The sequence below is a fragment of the Rhipicephalus microplus genome, chromosome X (genome assembly GCF_043290135.1).
Source record: "Rhipicephalus microplus isolate Deutch F79 chromosome X, USDA_Rmic, whole genome shotgun sequence".
NCBI lineage: Eukaryota > Metazoa > Arthropoda > Arachnida > Ixodida > Ixodidae > Rhipicephalus > Rhipicephalus microplus.
In genome coordinates, this window is record NC_134710.1 from 96,414,205 (window position 1) to 96,434,271 (window position 20,067).

The window sequence follows — 20,067 nt, forward strand, 5'->3', positions numbered from 1 at the left end:
AGGAAGCGTTTGCTGTGCGGCGTCTTGGTGCATGGTAGAAGGCACGGTGCGGGATCGTAGCTCCAGGGGCATCAAATGCTAACCGAAGGTGTTAGAAGGGCACAGCACTCTCCACCAAATTGTTGAGACGTTTATTGGCGGACGGTTGTCGACGATGCTTGACAGTGACAGTCAATGCGGGGTACCGACTCTCTGCACGAGCTGCTCTTCTTCTTGCTAAAAAGGGCAACCCACTAGAAGGCGCTGGAGAGGACGACCCACTGTTCGAAGGCTTCACCACAATATATATATATATATATATATATATATATATATATATATATATATATATATATATATATATATATATATATATATATATATATATATATATATATACTCTATCTCATTGCATAGTACTTCCTCAATGTCAATTGGCATGCTTACTTTTTATTTTTACTTTAATACTCCTTCCTGTTCCTTGAAACTTGTTGTTCAGGTGACCTGACCGACGTTTGATGATGACCATTTACACACCACCCCATTCTCCCTCACATCCCCCCCCCCTTTTTTTTTTGCAACCACAACATTTTCCTCGAGAAAACAGGGGACCCCGTACTCCTTTCACAGTAAATTAGCTCAAGTATGCAGTGAAATATACGTATTTCTGTTCGCGCCATCAAGTGGCCAACAGAAAAAGCGAATGATTCAGCTTGGTGACAACTGGTGACACCTCTCTACGAAGTTTACACATTGCTGATTATGACGAGGTCTGCGTTACCCTGTTCGAGCTAGGCGTTCTCTCTTTTTTACTGTATTCTGTGTTTCGTGCGCCACTTGGCAATTTGTTTGTATTTTGTTTTGTGACGAAGAGAAACTAGGAACGTCAAAAGACGCCAGCTTGTCGTTCACGTTGGAATTGTAAAAAAAGAAATCACCAAGAAGGCACCCGTAAAAAATATTACATTTGTTAAACGAAGTAATTGTTTCCCGTATTAGTGAGAATGGTCGCATAAAAAACTCAACAGCTAAAAATCTATTGCAGTCGTGTTCTTAGATTGTCGTAATTCGTTGCGGCTGACGCTGCTCATCGCTTATTTTCGTGCAGTATATTAAGGGACACAACTGCTTTACTCAACCAGATTCCTGAGGAGAAAAAAAAGAGAGAGAGAGACAGTGAAAAAACCGCTTTGATTTTTTTTTTTCGTTTTGCAAATATGAATACACCACGTACGCTAGGATCAGTAAGACTTGCGGGGCAACTTTTTCTGTTCACGTTGTCGTTTTTCATGCAGAAAGACGGCCGCATAAGAGAGCACTTGCGGCGACGTGGAGGAAAATCTGCTTTCGAGAACCTCGGCATTTTGCCATTCCCCACGTTCCTAGCCTGAGCTTCACTTCTTACCGTCGGCTTTTCTAAGCTTTGTTTTTTTTTTGTCTTTCTTTAACACACTGGAAGTTTACCGTTGTCGCGTGCATCGTAATGCGCACCGCTACACCCGCCTCGTGAGATATTTCTTCTTTTCGTCCGCTGCATTCATGCCTGCAGGAACGCTTAGCTATGCATGTTTTTAGGATCGTTGCTGTGCTCTCAGACCTCATAGCATTTCATATTGAAAGTTCTCTTCTTACAAGAAGACTGAACATTGGCGACCTTAAATGCACTGTTGTATGGTGAAAGATAAGATTCCACGTTCGAAAATAGGCGAACTGTGGTATTATCTTTGCAAACATCATACCTTGTCAGGAGAGCGATATGAATAGGGTCGTTACTTTGAGTAGCTGCTCTACGACGTCTTGGTCTACGACGTGGCATCGCCAATACTGTGCCATCGCAAATGCAGCTGAACAAGCCCTATAACAAATTAAAGAAAATATTAGCAGTGGCTGTGTAAGCATAGATAAACATGCAGAATATTTCCTGCGCGACTCTCACGTGTCAATAGCTTTACGGATCTACTGAATTCGCTGCTACTAACGAGCAACGCTGGAATGAAGGCGCTGCGATTGACGTCAGCACGTGTCGTTTCCGCAGTGCACTTCCCTCGGCGTTCACTACTTCTGCTGTTGCTGTGATTTCTTTTTCTTCCTCGCTTCTTAAAGAGGCGTTACAAGCTATAAAATAGCCAACTGCGGTTGATGCTTGGCTGTATTGATGACCTCGCCGCGATGGTTGGGCTCTTCCTTCGAAGGGCCGGAATGAATCGGATCGTTGACCGCGAAGAAGAAGCAGCTTCTTGGGCCCGCACACACTGCCGCATGGCTCCGCGGACTGCGGCGGGATGCTCGCCCTTGGCGGACGGCGAGGACGGCCGCGCAGCGCGCATGCCCGGCGGGAGAGGGGCCCGCGCACGCGCCGTGCGCCTCCTCCGCATCACTGCGAGGCGGCGCGCATCACGAGAGTCCGCTCTCCTCCTCCCGCGCGCGTAGTACACACATCCGAATAGATGTAATAGGGAAGCGAATCGGAACAGTCGAGAGTGAGTGAGAGGAGGAGGTGCCCAGGAGGCTGGAAAAGTATGAAAGCTCAAAGTTGTTGGCTCAGCCGGCGAGTTGCTGCTTCCACAGCGTCGGCACTTCATCGCCAGAGCAGCAGGTCGCAGCAGCAGCTTTGACAACAACGATCGGCGCCCGCACGAGAGCAGCTCCACCGCCGCCAACGTCGCAAGCGGCCCCGCGCTCCCGGATCAGTTACACGCGGAGCCCCTGCGACCCGTGCCTTAGGAAGCCCCGATGTCTCAGCAGCAGGAACAGCCCGCCTGGGGATACTCGGACGCCGACGGTGGGTGTTCGCGCGCGTGCTACTTTCCGCGCGCGCGCCAACTTTGCCAACTCGCGGCCCGTGCGGATGCGCTCCGGATGTTGATGGCCCGGTGCGTTCGATAGGCCCGCGACCGACTTAGCTGCGCCTTTCGAACGGCCGGACCATGCTCACGTGCTTTCCCTCTCCTCCTTTCATCGTCGCCAATATTTACTCTGCGCGGGGATTAATAATGTAGCATCTCTAAATTGAGCCATTCTGTCTCAATGGCAATCGCGCTAAGGTACTTCTAGAACGATGAGAAATGCTATTTCGCTGCGCGGGGCTCGTACTATCCGAGTTTCGCATTATCAGGAAACTTTCACAATTTACTGTTTTGTCTACTAGGGTGGAATGAAACGGGGCGCATTTGAACATCGGTATGTGTTTTGGGGGAAAAAATTGTGACAATTTCGAAAGACGTCTAAAGGAAATCGCTCAAGAACTTCCAGATAATTATGTAATGTGACTTTTCAAACATGTGCTTGCGTTTACCTTTGGTCTGTGGCGCCTCCTGCATATTAGATGAGTTTATCCATAAAAGCGAGTGGTATCTATCTTTTTTTTCACATCTCTGCTATTTTATGAATCAAACATGTTTTTGCAGTTTTTCTCGTCTCAGTGTACTGTTTCTTTAAATTACTTTAGTGCAGTCAACTCACTTCTTTAGTTTCTCGTCGCGTGTATTTCGCCCTAATTTAATTTGATGTCCCACTGCTTTTCACCCGCTGTCGCGTATGCCTCATACCGCACAGCTTGGCTGTTGTATCACGTCATTTCGGGCTCAAAAAACTTGTGATTCGGGCTGCCACGGAGCTTCACAACAGGTTAAGCGTATTTGTTATTCCTTTTCATTCTCTCTGCCTTAGTTGCTCTGCTTAGATGAATGCACTTTTTTTTTGTCTTTCTGAAGTCAACAAGCCACCCCATACATTATGGAACCGCAACGTGTCTCCCTAGTCTTTCGAACTGCATGCTCATTTCCTTTGGGGAGTTCTCCGCACTCCTAGCCCTGTGCTAGTGCCGTGTGCCGACAAGGTCACTCGTAGTAGGCAGGTCAGATAACGCGACCGCGTCTAGGGTGTACAATTGCAGCAAGTACCGAGCGGGCGCTTTCATTCTGCGCTTATCTCTCCAAGAAGGTAACAAATATATCAGAATCGCGTAATATTTGCTGCAAAAGGCACGCAAACGCTGCCGCTAGGCCCCGAGCGCTTCTCGATAACGTGGCGGACAGAAGCGACGGTGCGACCTCTCTGGCCGATAACATATCTATTAATGGCCGAGACAGAAATGTCTGACTGAGAGTATAACCGCCGCCGCATAAGTGTCCGCCTTCAACCTTACCACTGCGCCCACGTAGCGCCACTTCAACACAGTTTCAGGATTCATATGTTGTTCGATGTCATTGTCATCAGTGTGTATATAGCTTTGGTTGAAGAGGAAAAAAAAAAAGTGGGACGCAGATTGGGACCGGGTGGCTTTTCCCGCATTCCAAATGCGATTCCCTCCGCTAAGATTGCTGCCGGGCAGTGCAGCCAGTATATGCAACGTGCGGGAAAATGATAACATTATAACGAAATTCTCGCACCGCCTCCTTCTGCGCGTTGCGTGGGAGGACAGTTATTGATATTTTCCGTCCGCCTTTTGCATCTCTTCAACGCTGCCTAAAAATGAACAGTACGTAAGTACCTCCACGATAAAAGACGTCCGTCCTATCTTGTATTATGTCTGCTCTAGCGTGCATAGACGATAATTTGGGCTGACCATGGTGGAATACTTGGCTGAAATGGTGATGCTTCATGGATATTGCTAATCAGGGCCCACATTCGCGAAGCAGATCTTGCGTGAGCTTGATCTATCGTTGAGGGGGGGGGGGGGGGGGGGACTTCGGCCAACAGCAGAAGTGAACATACCGCAGTATCTAAGCCGAATGTCTGGTGACAAAAGGCTTTCAGGAACGATTATCTTTGCGGATTCGGCCACATTCGCAAAGCTTTTCGTCCGTTCAGTCTCCTTTCTCATTGGCCATGGCCGCACTAACTTAGGCCAACATTTACAAACGTATGGTACCTGTTCTTATTATGCATTGCATATAGCTACACTGTAGCGTCAGAGTTTTTTTTTTTTTTAAATGCACGCCAAACTATGTAGCGATCCTTTTCATTTTTCATTATTCTTGCCCTGCGTCATTGGTTGGTAGATGACATCACGTCTTCCTTATCGCCCTTATCGGCCGCTCGCTTCTGTGTGTTATAACGCGTGGACAGAAATGGAAGAGGACCCTACAATTAATAAGTCTAGGCTCGTAAGCTGTTCTTACGTTACAACAATTCTGCGCGAGCAGTGGCGATTGATTGATTGATTGATTGATTGATTGATTGATTGATTGATTGATTGATTGATTGATATACATGGTTTAACGGCCCAAACCATGATATGATTATGAGAGACGCCGTATGGGGTTCTTTAACGTGCGCCCAAATCTGAGCACACGGGCCTACAACATTTCCGCCTCTATCGGAAATACAGCCGCCACAGCCGTGATTCGATCCCGCGACCTGCGGGTCAGCAGCCGAGTACCTACAGCCACTAGACCACCGCGGCGGGGCCGCGAGCAGCCGCGAGAAAGCCGCACTGTTGAGCAGAGTACTGTCACGTATACGGCCGCCAAATGACAAAAAAAAGTCAATCAATTTATTCTCGATTTAACTGCTTAAGTTGAATTCACCGAGCCTTTTATTCACAAGTAGCATTTGCTGGCAGCGTCCACTAATAATACGCTCAATATCACTATTTGCAGAATTTGAGCATACGAACGATTTGTACGTTAAAGCTTTAGTTGTTACTTGTCTATAGAAAAGCTCCGAACGAATTCACGAGGCTTTGGTTCGAAAGTACTATTGCATTGGGAGTTGCTGAAATTATATATGTATACAGAGCTAGTGAACAACAGCAGCTTACGAGGTATTAGTGAACAACAGCTGCCTGATGCATATTCTTATCGTATGTGTATGGCCTTCCAGTCGTGCGCGAGTATTTGCAGTACGCTTGCTCATTTGTGGGAGCTGCTTTCGACTGCTGGCTTCCGGGGCCGCACGGCTTGGGTGCAGCCGCTTTCCACGGCCGTTGCACCGGTAGCGGCAACTTCCGTCGATCCTCGCGATACGCGGAAATCCTATATAGCAACAGCATCTCATTTTTCTTTAACAGTAGCAAATTCTAAAAAGAAAAACTGATTTCGTTCTTTTTCGTCAGAAGAGCCGCCAGCGTGCGGCGATATTAAACGGCGATTCCATAATAAGTAGCACGTCGATCAGGCTCTTTCAGCGAAGCGAGCAACATAACAACATTGAATTTCCATGGCTTCTTGCTGCAAACAAATAATTTGACCAGAAATTTTGTCAAAACAGCGTGCGTGAGTTTTTTTTTTTTTTTTTCGTCTTCGTCCCATCACGGCCATCGAAGGTCCCTCCGCTGTATCGGCGTTTTCTCATCGCAATCAAGAACACGTCTCCGAATGTTGTGTGAGTCCATTGCGCAGTTTCGATAGAAACTGGAACGAAATCTCCTTGAACATTCCGTTCAATATCCGGGGAGGAATCAGCTCGCAGAAAGAAGACAATATTTGTCTTCTCGCATTATCGTCAACTTACCGCGACAGTTGCTTTCGCGTAGTAAAGCAGGGGCGTGTGTTTTCCTGCAAGGTAAGTCTTTATTTTTTTTTTTTTTGCATTTGCATGCGTGGGCGTGACTAGGCGGTGGGAGGATAAAAAAGAAAAATAAATAAACAATTGGACGGAGACGCGCGATCGTTTTGCATACGAGCCGTTGCGCGGTTCACGCCAAGCGAAGTCGAAACCGACATGGGTGCCGCCGCTTTTCGGAGAGCACCACCTGAGGGGCCGCGTGAGCTCGTCACCCGACCTCGCGCGGTGACTGTCGTGGCAGCAGCCTGTCCCTCTCCGTGCCTCCCCGCCTTCCAACCTCATCCTGAACAGACACACACAGCCACTCCTCCGAGTGCTATAGACCAGCTCATGCATGCGGATTCGCGGCCATTAACGCTATCGCAGGTGTCAGTCAGCCGCAGTTCGTTCCTGGAGGGCAGTCTCGCCCGGCAGGCACGGCTCCGTATATTGGCCACTGCGTTTCCTTCTCTTTTTCTCCCGCAGTTTTACCGTAATGCGTGCCATGCCATGCTGCTCTCGAAGCGCGTCACACGGCGCAGGGCAGTTGCCGCGGGCGCACCGCGGACAATTTAGACTCGGAGAACCAAAAACGAAGAACTGGTTGCCGCGTCCTTGGTTCGCTTCGGCTCGAATGAGAAGAACGGTGGAGTGCGGGATTGACAAGAAGAGAAAGAAAGAAGGTGCGCTAATATTTCTGAATCAACGCTCAACGACGCAAGAGTGCAACTGTTTGGGCTGGTGACAAAATAAATGGCTGCACGTGTAGTAGGAACGAATACAGTTCGTGTGGTTGTTTTCCGCTGCGCGCACACAAATTACAACGGAACACTTGGTGGGGCGCTGGCAATCTAGGGTCCTCAGTGGTGGTGGTGGTTGGGGTGGTGGTGGTGTGTGTGTGTGTGTGTGTGTGTGTGTGTGTGTGTGTGTGTGTGTGTGTGTGTGTGTGTGTGTGTGTTTCCTCCCTGAGACTTCATCGCTGCTTTCTTTTGCAATTACATTCTGAGTGTGAACTTAGCGAACAAGTTGAAAGTTAGGGCGTGAGCGTAGTTCCTTTAATCGATAGAGTGCAGACGTTTCCCTTTATCGACAAATGCGGGTGATTCAAACATTACGAATGTATTGTCTATCTACTGATAACACACGAGATACTCATTTAACCGCAAACATGTGCTGAAAAGTGCATTATAGGCATCAGTATATTGTATAACTTATCCAGGCTTTGTCCGTAGAAGAGTAATCTTTGGGGCGCTAGTGGCCAATCTATCAAAAAATATTCTGGCAATTTATTTGACCAGAAGGGCCATAATAGACAGACAGATTGGTCATAGAAGAAGCCCGGCCTTTTTTTCTTAACGTACTTTTTCCTCACTCCTACCTAGCCAAGATCACAACACCGGATGTTCAATCGTATCCATACAAGTGTTACCTTCATAAACATCCACTCCAAATTCAAACCTCGAGAATGTATATACCCAAAAAGTGTCGGGGAGGTTAGCCTCCCTTTGTAACCGAATGGCACCTGTATACATGTGTGCAGCAGCACAGGCTTTAGTAGTAATAAATGCGCATAACAATACAAAACTTTTTCAATCGGACTTTCAATTTGGTGTTTCGGGTATTGCGTTCAACCTTGTCGTACTTGGTGCTAGCGCAGTCTTGAAGAGCTCCTTTTTCTACAGCAGGCAGTCGCATTGAACGTTGTGATGCGATCTCCATCATGAGGACCCGCGTTTTTTTGCAGTCTCTCGCAAGGTTAGCGTTGGTCCCTAAATAACAACTACTGTCTGAACAAAAATTGCCGGAAAGTGACAGTCACCAACCCTTGATAAGCGCGTGTAATAACATACATTATTATTATTACACAAATGCTTATCATTGATGAGATGGTATGTCTTGAAAGTTGTCGACAGATATCGTACGCTCCCGCTATTCGTCTAGTTTATCGGCATTAACTCTACACGATTTGACGTACGTATGTACATTCGGCGCATCGTCATGATGTGGAGTATACGTTGATACACGGACGCCATATGCGAACTCTGCAGCACTGTGGTTGCGTGCGGTGTGTTTCTGGTTGCGCAGCGCCCTCTCATTCACCCTCATCCTGGTTGGCTGTTATACGTCCATGATTAGTACCGGTACAGTATATATTTATCTAATAACAAAGAAGCAACGAAACAACCAGTTTGCTGGCCTCGGACAGGTCTCCATCGCCACTTGGGGCTACACCGTGCAGCCGCGTTCCGCGGGAAATGCTGCGGAAAAACCTATCCTGTTTATGTGCGACTGACCACTTTCGGTTCAGGAAGAGGCTAAAAGCATTCGAAGTAGCGTGCGTGGCTTTGTTGAAATACGCGCGTTTGTCAAAGGCGGGAAGGTTGATACGAATGTTGAGGGTGTATCTTTGATGGTCGTCCGGGAAAGTCGACGTCCGTAAAGAGGTACTGAGCCTCAACAGAGTGGACCGTTGGGTGACTGGGTGCTTTGACACAGAAACAATCGTGAGAGTGCAACTAAACACGTCTGTCTCTTCCTGTTTGTCGTGTTTAGTGGCGCTCTCAAGATACTAAGTCATTAGCCACCTAAATAAAAAAAAAGGTATACCTTGTGCTGGGGAAACGCTTGCTTTTATTTGTGTTACTTATGGTGCATTCAGACGACGGACCGAATCCGGATTTGTCGTGGACGCGGACAGCTAATCCGCGGATGGTCCGCCTGCAGGCGCATCCACACGACGGACGGTGTTCTAGGAGAAAACAGCTGGATTACCCTCGACAGCAGATTCGGCGCTCACCTGCGCCCGCTGGCAGCAGACCGGTTTGAGAGTATTCAACATGGATGCCCGCAAGAAGCGAAGCTTGGCTGCGATGTCTGTCGTGCTGTGACAAATGAACGAGTAGTGTTATTCTTTCAGGAAAAAAGGGAGTTGCTAGCAGGATATTCTTTCAACTACATTATTCCCCACTTGTAGAACTTCTAAACGTGTCTCCCGCCTTTTTTTTTTTTTTTTTAGAAGCGGCACGTCGCCGGTTGCAGAAGTTGGAATATTTCACCACCATGACGGCTAAGAATCTCGCGTGTCAAGCGACGGCGGCGACATTTCCCGAACCACCAAAAGCGATTTCTGCATATTTAATCACCTGAGAACAGTCTCCGGAAACTAAGCAAACAATGCTCAAGCGTAGATGATGCCGACCAGTCCTGCAGCTAGCTGTCCGCGAGCCATGGAGGACATGCCACGAGCAGACGAAAAGTGTACTGGTTGCCAGAAACCCCGAGCTTATCCGCTGAAGTACCGGCTCTCCCCCGCCAGAATCCCGATGTGAGAAACAGGTTGGGTTCATCCGTCCGCGAGCCGCGCGGACGAGTCGCGGACGAGGGGAATCGCTGATGTGAGGTCACGTGACGCGCCGTCCGTCTCGCCACATCGGGATTCGATCCGTCGTCTGAATGCACCATTAGCCCACTCTATACACTTGCCTGTTGCATCCTATATATATACACTCTATACACTCTATATTGTCTGTTGCATCCTATATTCATGTACTGTTGCTAGTTTATAAGCATATTGTGATTCCCTATATTTGTGTCATATAGAGACGTTTCATTCGGGAGAATTATTCTGCTCAACAAAAAGAATAGAAAACAAAGTGAGCCAGGTGACGTTGTGAGTAGTGGCGTCTGTTGTGGACCGAATCAAGTCCTTTCACTCACTCACTCACTTCACTCACTCGTTCACTTGGACCTTGATTCACAAAAACATCTGCTATGCTAGCATTGTTCGTAACGTAAATTTCCAGCCAGACTTGATGCTGAAAATATCGTCATGGAACAATGAGCGCTTACGAGACGAAAAAGCGCGTCAAGATGGAGAATAAAGAAGGTGGACAAAAAAAAAGCGCCGTTGCTAGTCCACCTTCTTCGTCATTCGATGGTGCACGCTGTTCCCTTTATATATAGATACGCACTGACTATATAGCAAGCCGTCACTATGTAGAGCCCGAGAAAGCAAAGCTTCAGGAATTCGACGCTTCGGGAATTCTTGACGCGACCATGAAGTCGTAATTCACAGCGCGCTTGTGGACTCTGTTCTGTTGTTCTGTTTTAACTTCTGTTCGAACTGCGTAGAGGGTTGATATGGCACCTATAAGCTGCTTCAATTGTCTACTTTCTGCCGCACAAAAAAAAAACTGTGGCTTTCCTTATAAAAAATAACAAAAATAAAATAAAATAGCAAGCTAATACAAATAAAAACACAGTTTCACTGCAAGGGTGAAACAGTGAATGCGATCGCAACAAATTTAAATGTTATACGTAAGGCCTGCAGCTAACTCTTTTGGATCCGATCTCACGTAACTCTATACAAAATGCTAGTGTGTAAGAGAATTCGGCCGCTCTAGGGAGAGCTGCGATTTGCGCAGTCTACGCGTTGAGTTCGACGGCACGTGTACCCTTCTACAGCACGTAAAAGGGTATATAAGGTTGAAGAGTACAGGGGCTGTTTGCCTGTCACGGCAAGTTAGCGCACGTGCCAGCTATCGTGACCACGCCCTTATGATCAAAGTTCACACTTGCTGCTCGAGCGACAAATCACTCCCCCCCCCCTCCCCTGCGTTTTTTCATGTTCCTTAAAGATGGGCAGGCGTATCCTTTCTGATGGATTAGCAGTCTACGGCACATGTTATCGTATGCGGTATCCATGCTATGGAGGTGGTCGGCTCGTTTCATATCTGCTCCCTTCGCATTCGTCGCCCCCGCTCACGTGCTTTCACCAGCGGGTAGAACATTCAAGACGTGGTGGAACGTTGTTAATTGGACTTTATACGGGACGGCAATGGTGAGGCTGCCGGCGAAAACCCGTTGAGAGTGCCCATGTAATTGATATCGCAATAATAAAGGATTACATGGCAAAGCACGTGGCGTTAACCGTATACGCTTATTACAAATGCACACGTACCCAAACGTTATCAAGCTTCACGTTTTCTATCCCAATGCGTACCCCAGTGACATCTGCCCCTCGTGCGACCATACGGCGACACTCGTTCACATGCTCTGAGAGGGTAGAAACGCTCATAGCTCAAACAAGTGGGAGAGGTCCCTCAGAAGCTCACTTCTCGCCAACCACCGTCCAGCAGGCACACGAAGCGGCCGCCAGGTATTCCCTGTCGGTATGTACGTGAGAGACACCCGCTACGCGCTAAGCGCGTCCTGCAGGACAAAAATGAAGTTTTTACATTCCGTTCTACGACAAAGAACAGCTCGCTTGAATAGTTCACGTTGCCATAGGAGGGTTCACACGCTCACATTTTCGCACGAGTTGTATGATAGAGTGCACCGAACAAATGCATCACTTCACATGTGAGTGTTTATGGTTGCGTGTCACAAATGCGTATCTAGTTAAAAAATTTCCACTAAGAAGTCCTTCGGGAAGATGTTTGCCTTTTGCTCGAGATGTTGTGCAGGCCACGGTCCACGTACGAATAAATCAAGTGGTTGCGAACGTGGACAGCGTGCCTAACACATTCTCCTGTAAACCAGTAACAGCAGTGCGCGAAGAACAGCGCGACGAGATTGCAAACGCGTTTCCCGAGAACCACGCGCCAAACGCAGCGAGCCTTCATCATGCGTGACAGCGCTCTGCGGCGAGAATTGCACGGCTGCTTGCGTGCGCTTTTTCTTCCCTCGGCCGGGGCATATGCGTTTTCATTTTTATACGGACCGTCTCCTCGGGGTGCTCGCATGTTCTCGGACTGCGTTGCCGTGCGCAGCACCTGAGTGCAACACGTGTACACCGCCTCGATGTGCCGGACGGAGGCCGATTCCGCTCACGTCGGCCGGATCCTCGCACTGCGCCAACTTAGTCGGGAGCACGTCCCGACTGTCTCCGGTTTCTGCAGCCGTGGTGGCCTTCGACACCGCGATCAGATGTGGACCCGGCTGAGAAAAAAAATAGAGGGCTAAAAAAAAGCCGACCGAGCGAATCACTGCCCGCCACCTTTCACATTTAAGTTAATTTGCCACGCCCGGCCTTACAAAAGGCGAGAGTACATAAAAACATCCGTGCAGGTTTTTTTTTTTTTGATCCATTCGACGTAGCAAGTGATCAAATTAATGGATGAACGACTATAGTTTCTCCGAAAGCAACAGTTACTTTTTTCCTCTCTCACTCTCTTTCTTGCTGTTTTTTTCTGTTTTTTCTCAGCTTGCGTACAAGGCTTGTATTAAAAAGAAGATAATAAATCCAGCACGAGAATATATAACGTGATTATAGATGTCTTTTCTGCGCTCGAAAGAGCGGGGAAATGCCTCGAGCGCCACATAGATGCGCCGGGATGTTCATCGACAGCCCGCAACAGCCGCGTCCGAAGTTTTTTTTTTTTCCGCGAAAGACGGAAGAAATCAGAGCGAACGTTAGATGGGAGCGCGGAATCATCGGGCCCTATATAATACCGCTTATATGCGGGCCGTTGGAAACGGCCGTCACGCCGCATAAATCGTCCCTCTCGGAGAAAGGCTCATCCCCCGCGGAATGAGCTCGCAGCGCGGCCGTCGATCGCAGCACGACCTTCACCGCGAAGCAAGGATTCTCCACATTCGGTCGTAAAAAAAAAATATCGGAAGAGGCACCACTAAGCGGCGTAAATGTGTAGATATATAATACGACGAACCTCGTCTTGAGCGGAGAGTATGCGGGTTGGGACTGGAATGACGCTAGAAAACATGTGTGTTATGGTTGCTAGGCGCTGTCGAATACTTGGCAATCATTTCGGCGTCAACAGCCCGAAACGCTCGACATTATCGAACCATTAATGACGGTTACGAATAAAACGCTCCGCGAAGAGTGCAAATTCCTCCTTCTCGACCTTACTGAACGCCGAGGGAATGGCGGCAATTAAAGCGAACGAACACGCGATGTGATTCTCTCTCTCTCTCTCTCTCTCTCTCTCTCTCTCTCTCTCTCTCTCTCTCTCTCTCTCTCTCTCTCTCTCTCTCTCTCTCTCTCTCTCTCTCTCTCTTTCTCTCTCTCTCTCTCTATATATATATATATATATATATATATATATATATATATATAGCATGCAGTATAGCCCCGCCACGGAGGTCGTGGCTAACGTTTGCAGGTCGCGGGATCGAATCCCAGCTGCGGCGGCTGCATTTCCGATGGAGGCGGAAATGTTGTAGGCCCGTGTGCTCACATTTGGGCGCACGTTAAAAAACCCCAGGTGGTCGAAATTTCCGGAGCCCTCCACTACGGCGTCTCTCATGATCACATGGTGGTTTTTGGACGTTAAACCCCACATACCAATCAATCATCAAGCATGCAGTATACATGTGTGCATTCAAACGCGGTCGTTATCCAGTCGAGTGCAGGCGCAGTATTGTTGTCACATAGCTACTGCTGTAACGAAGCGATGCAGCGCGACTGAGGGACGCGAAACGCCGTACCGGGTACCATCTCCTGCATGTAATCTATGTATGCCGTCTTCGCGTTGTCTACCACCCATGTATTCGCTGGCAGCCTCGAATATCACTTTCCATATTGTTGTCCTCATTCCATGCGAGCGTCTATTAGAGAAAACTGATATGTTTTATGCCGTTGCATTAGCACGTTCACGCGCTCAATTTCTTATAAAATAATAGTGAAAAAGTGCATGAATTCTTTAAGGTAATAAAACAGCACCTCGCGCGGCTGATAAGATTGTCTCTGCTGGAGAGGTTATTGAGAAGATTCGGGCTCATCCTCGGGGATCGTCCTGATTGCGTTACACTCCATTTTTTTTTCTTATTAGTTTTTTGTGTGTCTGTTTGGGGGGGGGGGGCATGTTAAATAAGCGTACTATGCGTGACCGGTCTAAACCGAAAGGCTTGTATGTGGACATGTAACCAAAGGCCATGCTTTCTATTCCTTTATTTATTTTTTTCTTTGCTCGTCACAATTTGGCCCGTCGCTGTGTGTCTTATGTCTCCCTCATGAACACTGAGCCCCGCCGCGGTGGTCTAGTGGCTAAGGTACTCGGCTGCTGACCCGCACGTCGCGGGTTCGAATCCCGGCTGCGGTGGCTGCATTTCCGATGGAGGCGGAAATGTTGCAGGCCCGTGCTCAGATTTGGGTGCATATTAAACAACCCCTGGTGGTCGAAATTACCGGAGCCCTCCACTACGGCGTCTCTCATAATCATATAGTGGTTTTGGGACGTTAAACCCCACATATCAATCAATCTCATGAACACTGAAGCACCGCCTGATTCGTTTTGCCACTGGTTGACCCGAATTCTGACACGCGAATGAGCGTTCGATGTTCCGTTGGGAGTGCTTCAAGTTGGTGTCACATCAGCAAGGCTGCTAGAAAGCACGAAAGACGATGACACAAGAAAACTCGCACACTCAGGCATAGGTCGGCCAAACTTGTGGAGCTCACAGAGACTCACACATGAAATGTATTTCTAGCTTTGTACTCACTCGGACTGAGACTTAGAAAAATTTTATTGAGCCGGGCTTACTCGAACTCACACTCACGAAAGTTTTCTTTAGCCGGACTCACTCTGAATCAAACTCACCAAAACATAACTCACTCGGACTCACTCAGGCTCACAGCTTGATCTGAGTCTGGGTGAGTCCGAGTAACGTAGAAAAACTTCTTGTAGGGCTAATTGGTACAACATTTCTAAAGGTTAATTCTAGCGCGGACGCACAATACAATCACACACACACACACACACACACACACACACACACACACAGGCGCTGTGTGTGTGTTTGATGTCTGGATGTGTGTGTGCGTGAGTGATCGTGTCGTGTGTTCGCGCTAGAATTAACCTTTGGAGTCCGAGTAAGTCGACTCATGAGTCCATCAGTCTAGAATCTGCTTCTCTTCAACCTTGGTGTCATTGCTTTTTTACACCTATATCTTACGTAATCGGTTATCTTTCTAGTGCCGTTCAACATACTATCTTCAAAAACGAGTCATGGGTGCTACCAAACCGGAAAGGTATTTTGTTTTAATAGATGACAGCATAAGACATAATAATCAAAAAATTTCCTGGACGAATTGGTGGGAGGGGGGGGGGCAGTTCAAGACCACTTTCCATCAAACGTAATTCACGCCTCTAATTAATAAATATTTAAACGGTGCATAAACGACACTGTTTGGAATACCTGTGAGCACGCGTGAGTATAAACGTGAATCAAGTAAGGCTGATAGTAATGCTGAAGATGACTAGATGAGACCTTAGGTCGGCAAAAGAAAGTGGAACTCACTCAGACTCGCTCAAGATTTTGCACTTTAGACTTCCTCGGACCAAAGTTTTCGAAACTGAGCCGAACTCACTCGGACTCACACTCACGAAATTTTTTTCAACCGGAATCACTCGGACTCACGGCTCGATCTGAGTCTGAGTGAGTCGGCTCATTAGTGAGTTTGCCGACCTATGCCCCCAGGACCAGCACTAATTGTGTGTGTGTTCGATATTATAAAAATAATATCTGGCATTTTACCTCCCGAAACCATAATATGATCATGCGAGACGCCGTAATGGAGGGCTCCGGAAATTTCGACCATCTTTTGTTCTTTTGACGTGCACTGACAGCGCACGGGCCTCTAAAATTTCTTCTCCGTCGAAATGCTAACGCAGTAGCCGCTGTATTCGAACCACGACCTTCGGACTCAGCAGCCGAGCACCATAACCTGCGCTGCTGCACCGCGGTGGACTGTGTGTTCGATATTCATGTTCCTCGTTAACGCTGCCCCGTTGTTCGCGCACAGGGTGAGCCACGTTCGCGCTGTTTGCCCTCCGTAACTTGTGCGCCTCTGTACTCCACTCTGATATAGACGCACGTTTCAGGTCTCCGCAGGATTCGCTGTCAGCCGAGAAAGCGACGTAAACCTTGTGTGACGCGGATGACCCCGATAGGAAGTTTATAGCTGCTGCTAAGGATTTTATGGAGTGACGGGACCTCCGGCCTGCTAGCGCTTCAATAGTTAAGCGCGCTGCAGCACGCCCTGCATACCCGACTGCTGCGATCTGCCCGACTGACATCTTTGGGGCGCGGCTGAGCGTAGCGCCCCTGTGAAGCGATAACCTCGTTGGCCTCGCATTATCAGCCCCGTCGCACCAGCGAGCGTACTATAATAATAACTGCGACTCCGGCTTCTCGGCTATGAAACTTCTTTCCGAGCGGCACGCTATGTAGCCTTGCACTGGCCTCGTGTAGGCTTGCTCGCGTGCTGAGCACCTCCTATCGAATCGTTTCGACCACTTGCTCTGCACCGCATTGTTGACGTTGAAGCAGGACACTCTGTTGTTCTCGTTTTCTTCTTTCATTATTGTTATCACTATTAGTGCAGCCGGCTGCAGACCAAGTGGTCCTGTCTATGACACCTTGCTACTGACGGGGCGAACGAAAACGTCGCGCAACTGCGGCGTGCACGTCTCCATATTAGAGCAACACGCGATTGCGGCAGAATGTATAGACCTAAATATAGAAGGCAGCGATATATTGGTGGTAATCATAATAATAGGGTCTGATTTTAATTGTACTCGGGGGCTGTGAGGGAACGCATTAGGCGACTCTCAGCATTTTAAGTAGTCTGGCTTTTTATTAGACTTATGAAAACTGAGCGCACGTGCGACTATTGCGGCCCGCTTTCGCCTTAAATGGGACTCCACGACTGAGACTGGATCACTCGACTCGGAACGCCAGAGCAGATATAACTGGGCCATACTGTGGATAAACAGAGAAAGATAAAGTGGCGGAGCCTCTTTCTTTCAAGTGCATCTAATAGCACATTTGTCACGTGGTTTGTAGTCAATTATTTCCTCAGCCTTTCCGTTGGCGGTCCACTCGAAATCTTTTTTCTTTTCGTTTCTTTTTTCTTTAAAAGGTATAATAATATAATTTATGGTGTTTAACGTCCAAAGACCACGTGATTATGAGAGATGCCGTAGCAGAATGCTCCGGAAATTTCGACCACCTGTGGTTCTTTAACGTGCGCCCAGATCTGAGCACACGGGCCTCACGCACTTGCGCCTCCAACAAAAATGCGGCCTCCAAGGCCAGGATTCGATCCAGCGACCTGCGTGTCAGCAGCCGAGTAGCTTAGCCACCAGACCACCGTGGCGCCGGGTTCTTCCTTTAAAGAGAGGATGGAAGTGCATAAGATTATGTTTCTATTATTGACATAAATTTCGCGTCTGATTTAGCAGTATGGCTGAAAATGTTCCAGAGAATATACTTGCGCAGATGCAGGCAGTGAACACGGCCTGAGTCTGCAATAGATGAGATGAGGTAGAATAGATGAGAAAACAGCAAACTTCGATTTATGCTTCCACTCTTGTTCCCAAATTACGGGAACAAGCCCGCTTAGGTCTTTCCCGTGGCGACAGTAATAAAGCTCGGTGTCGCCAAAAATGAACCTCTCAAGCTAAAGTTCTGCTGCAAGAACCTCGGCAAGAGGTGTATGTTTGTAAGCGCATATGCCGCAGGATAAAAAAGAAAAAAAAAAGAACGGAATGGGAGGAGGCTAACTTTATAGACTAAAAATAGGAATTATCAGTAAAAAATCGATGAATCGGGCGAAGTGGTGAAGGTTGAGATGCTTCTTTCGATTGGTTAGCATGTTAAGCGGACATTACAACCTTTATCTCTTCAGAAAGAAAGTTAGGCATCCGAGTCTCTCTGATACGACTAAGTCGCGAAGGACTATAACGAGTGAGCAAACCGCGAGAAGCAAGTACGAGGCAACGTCTGATTTTCGTTCTTATGCTTTGTATTGCGTGCTTCCTGTCTTCTGCCTAACCTTTACGTATCTCTTTCTCTCTATATCTCCATGACCGCTGCCACGTAGTTCGAGGCCATTAATGTTTGCTCAGCGATTTGAGCAAAGCATCTCTTCCTTGGCCTTTGTGGTCCCTTCTCATTCAAAAATGCTCTGGCCTCAAGTAATTAGGAAATGACAGATAAATAGTTATCGAGGCGAACTATACGCTGTTTAGAAACGATAAGTTACAAAGTTAAACACAAGGAAATAAAAAAGACTGCTTTGTCTCGGAGAGTGCAGAGGTACTTTCGCAAGACAACGCGGTCCTTCTTGTCACAGTCTTTCTTTTTCTTTGTTTTTTTTTTCGCTGCTAGGGGCGTGCGTCAAAAAAGCACCTCCATCGATTACTCTTGCATTCACCTGAGCGGCTCCGGACCACTACGACGCTCGCCCTCTCGTTTGAGGACAGCGGGACGTCGGATGTCGCACGCTGTCGCGCTAAAGCGCCCGCGAATAACCCCGCAGCGCCGAGAAAAGCCTTTGTAGAGCGTGCTCCCGACATGTTGTCTGAGTGCCAACCGCAGTCACTGCCAGGCTTTCTAAACAGAGGTTCCCTGCCCGCGCTGCCGAGCAGCCCTGATGCCAATCCTGCGCCTTGCCGGGCGCTGCGTATGCGCGATAGAGCTTCAAGGCTCATCCTTTACTGCCTTGACGCGCTCGGGAGACAGCGGGCAGCGATATGCCGGGGCCAGTTCGCTTGAGACGGAACACCTGGCCGTCGCTCCTTTGATAGGGGGGTGGTGGTAGTGGTTAGAAGAGGAGAAAGGCGCCTAATTTCTGCAGCCCGGTCGGGAGCACGGCGCAGTGCCTTTGATAGGGCCGAGCTCCTGCTGCAAGCGACGTCCTTGTTATAGATCCTCCCCCAAACATAGTGCACGTGGCTCCTATTCGCAAGACAATTCTGTATTCACGAAGCTTTTCGTGTGCAAGTGTTGTTTGCCACTGACCCGGTCCACTTCGATAATAACACGCTGAGCGACACGAATGCCTGACAGCTATAGCCCCTCTTTAGAAAGCGTAACAACTTTCGGGATTTCGAGCGATTTTACAAAGCGTCTCTTTCGCAAATCATATTTGTGATTGCCAGCTGGATACACTCAATGATGCAGTGCCTGGATTGGTGAAAGTCTGTGTCACGAATTGTACTATCGTAAGTGCATTTTGTGGATGCAGGCTCTTTTGCGTAAAAGCTTTTTTTGCTATCAGCTCGTCATCACCTTGATACGACTTTAGCTAGAGTCATAGCGTTAGCCAATGAGGAAGCGCTCTGGCTTCAGTTTTGTGAATGCAGGCCGTAAGATGTCTAGTCAGCCGGCATGCCGGTGTAGCCGGCATAGAGGCAGCGCATCACTATACTGGGAATCCATGGGCAAGTCTCCGCCATGCAACTTCACGCGACCGTGTTTACAGGATGCGGGCGACGTTATGCATCAATGAAACCGGAAAAGAACCGAGCAAAGATCGAGGACGCGTTTCGCAAGCTCTGCCCAGATCTAGTCGTGCATGCTGAAATTCGGATGATGACATCTATGATAGTTGTTTTTTTTTCGTTTCCTTTTACGAATAAAGGCGAAACCTAGCATGGTTTTTTTTGTTTTTGTAAATACTGAAAGGAAGGCGCGAAAGCGTATACAATTAATCCCAAATCACTTAAATCGGGTGTTGCGAGGCTTTCTCGTCGGACGGAAGCCCAATTATCAGCGAACTTTGTTTGTGAGCTTCCGCTGCTTGCGATTGCCTGGCCGCCTTGACTAATGCATATGCCAACATTATATCGT

At 48.0% G+C, this 20,067-nt stretch overlaps 1 protein-coding gene across 1 annotated transcript in view; it reads left to right on the top strand.

Annotated features, from left to right (window-relative positions):
- Positions 1 to 2,438: 2,438 nt before the first annotated feature.
- LOC119176243 (carbonic anhydrase 1) overlaps positions 2,439 to 20,067 on the top strand; it is a 110,571-nt gene continuing 92,942 nt past the window's right edge. Inside the window, exon 1 of the mRNA XM_037427427.2 lies at positions 2,439 to 2,761. Coding sequence (XP_037283324.2) covers positions 2,713 to 2,761 — 49 coding nt within the window. The 5' untranslated portion in view covers positions 2,439 to 2,712. The remainder of the gene's footprint in view (positions 2,762 to 20,067) is intronic.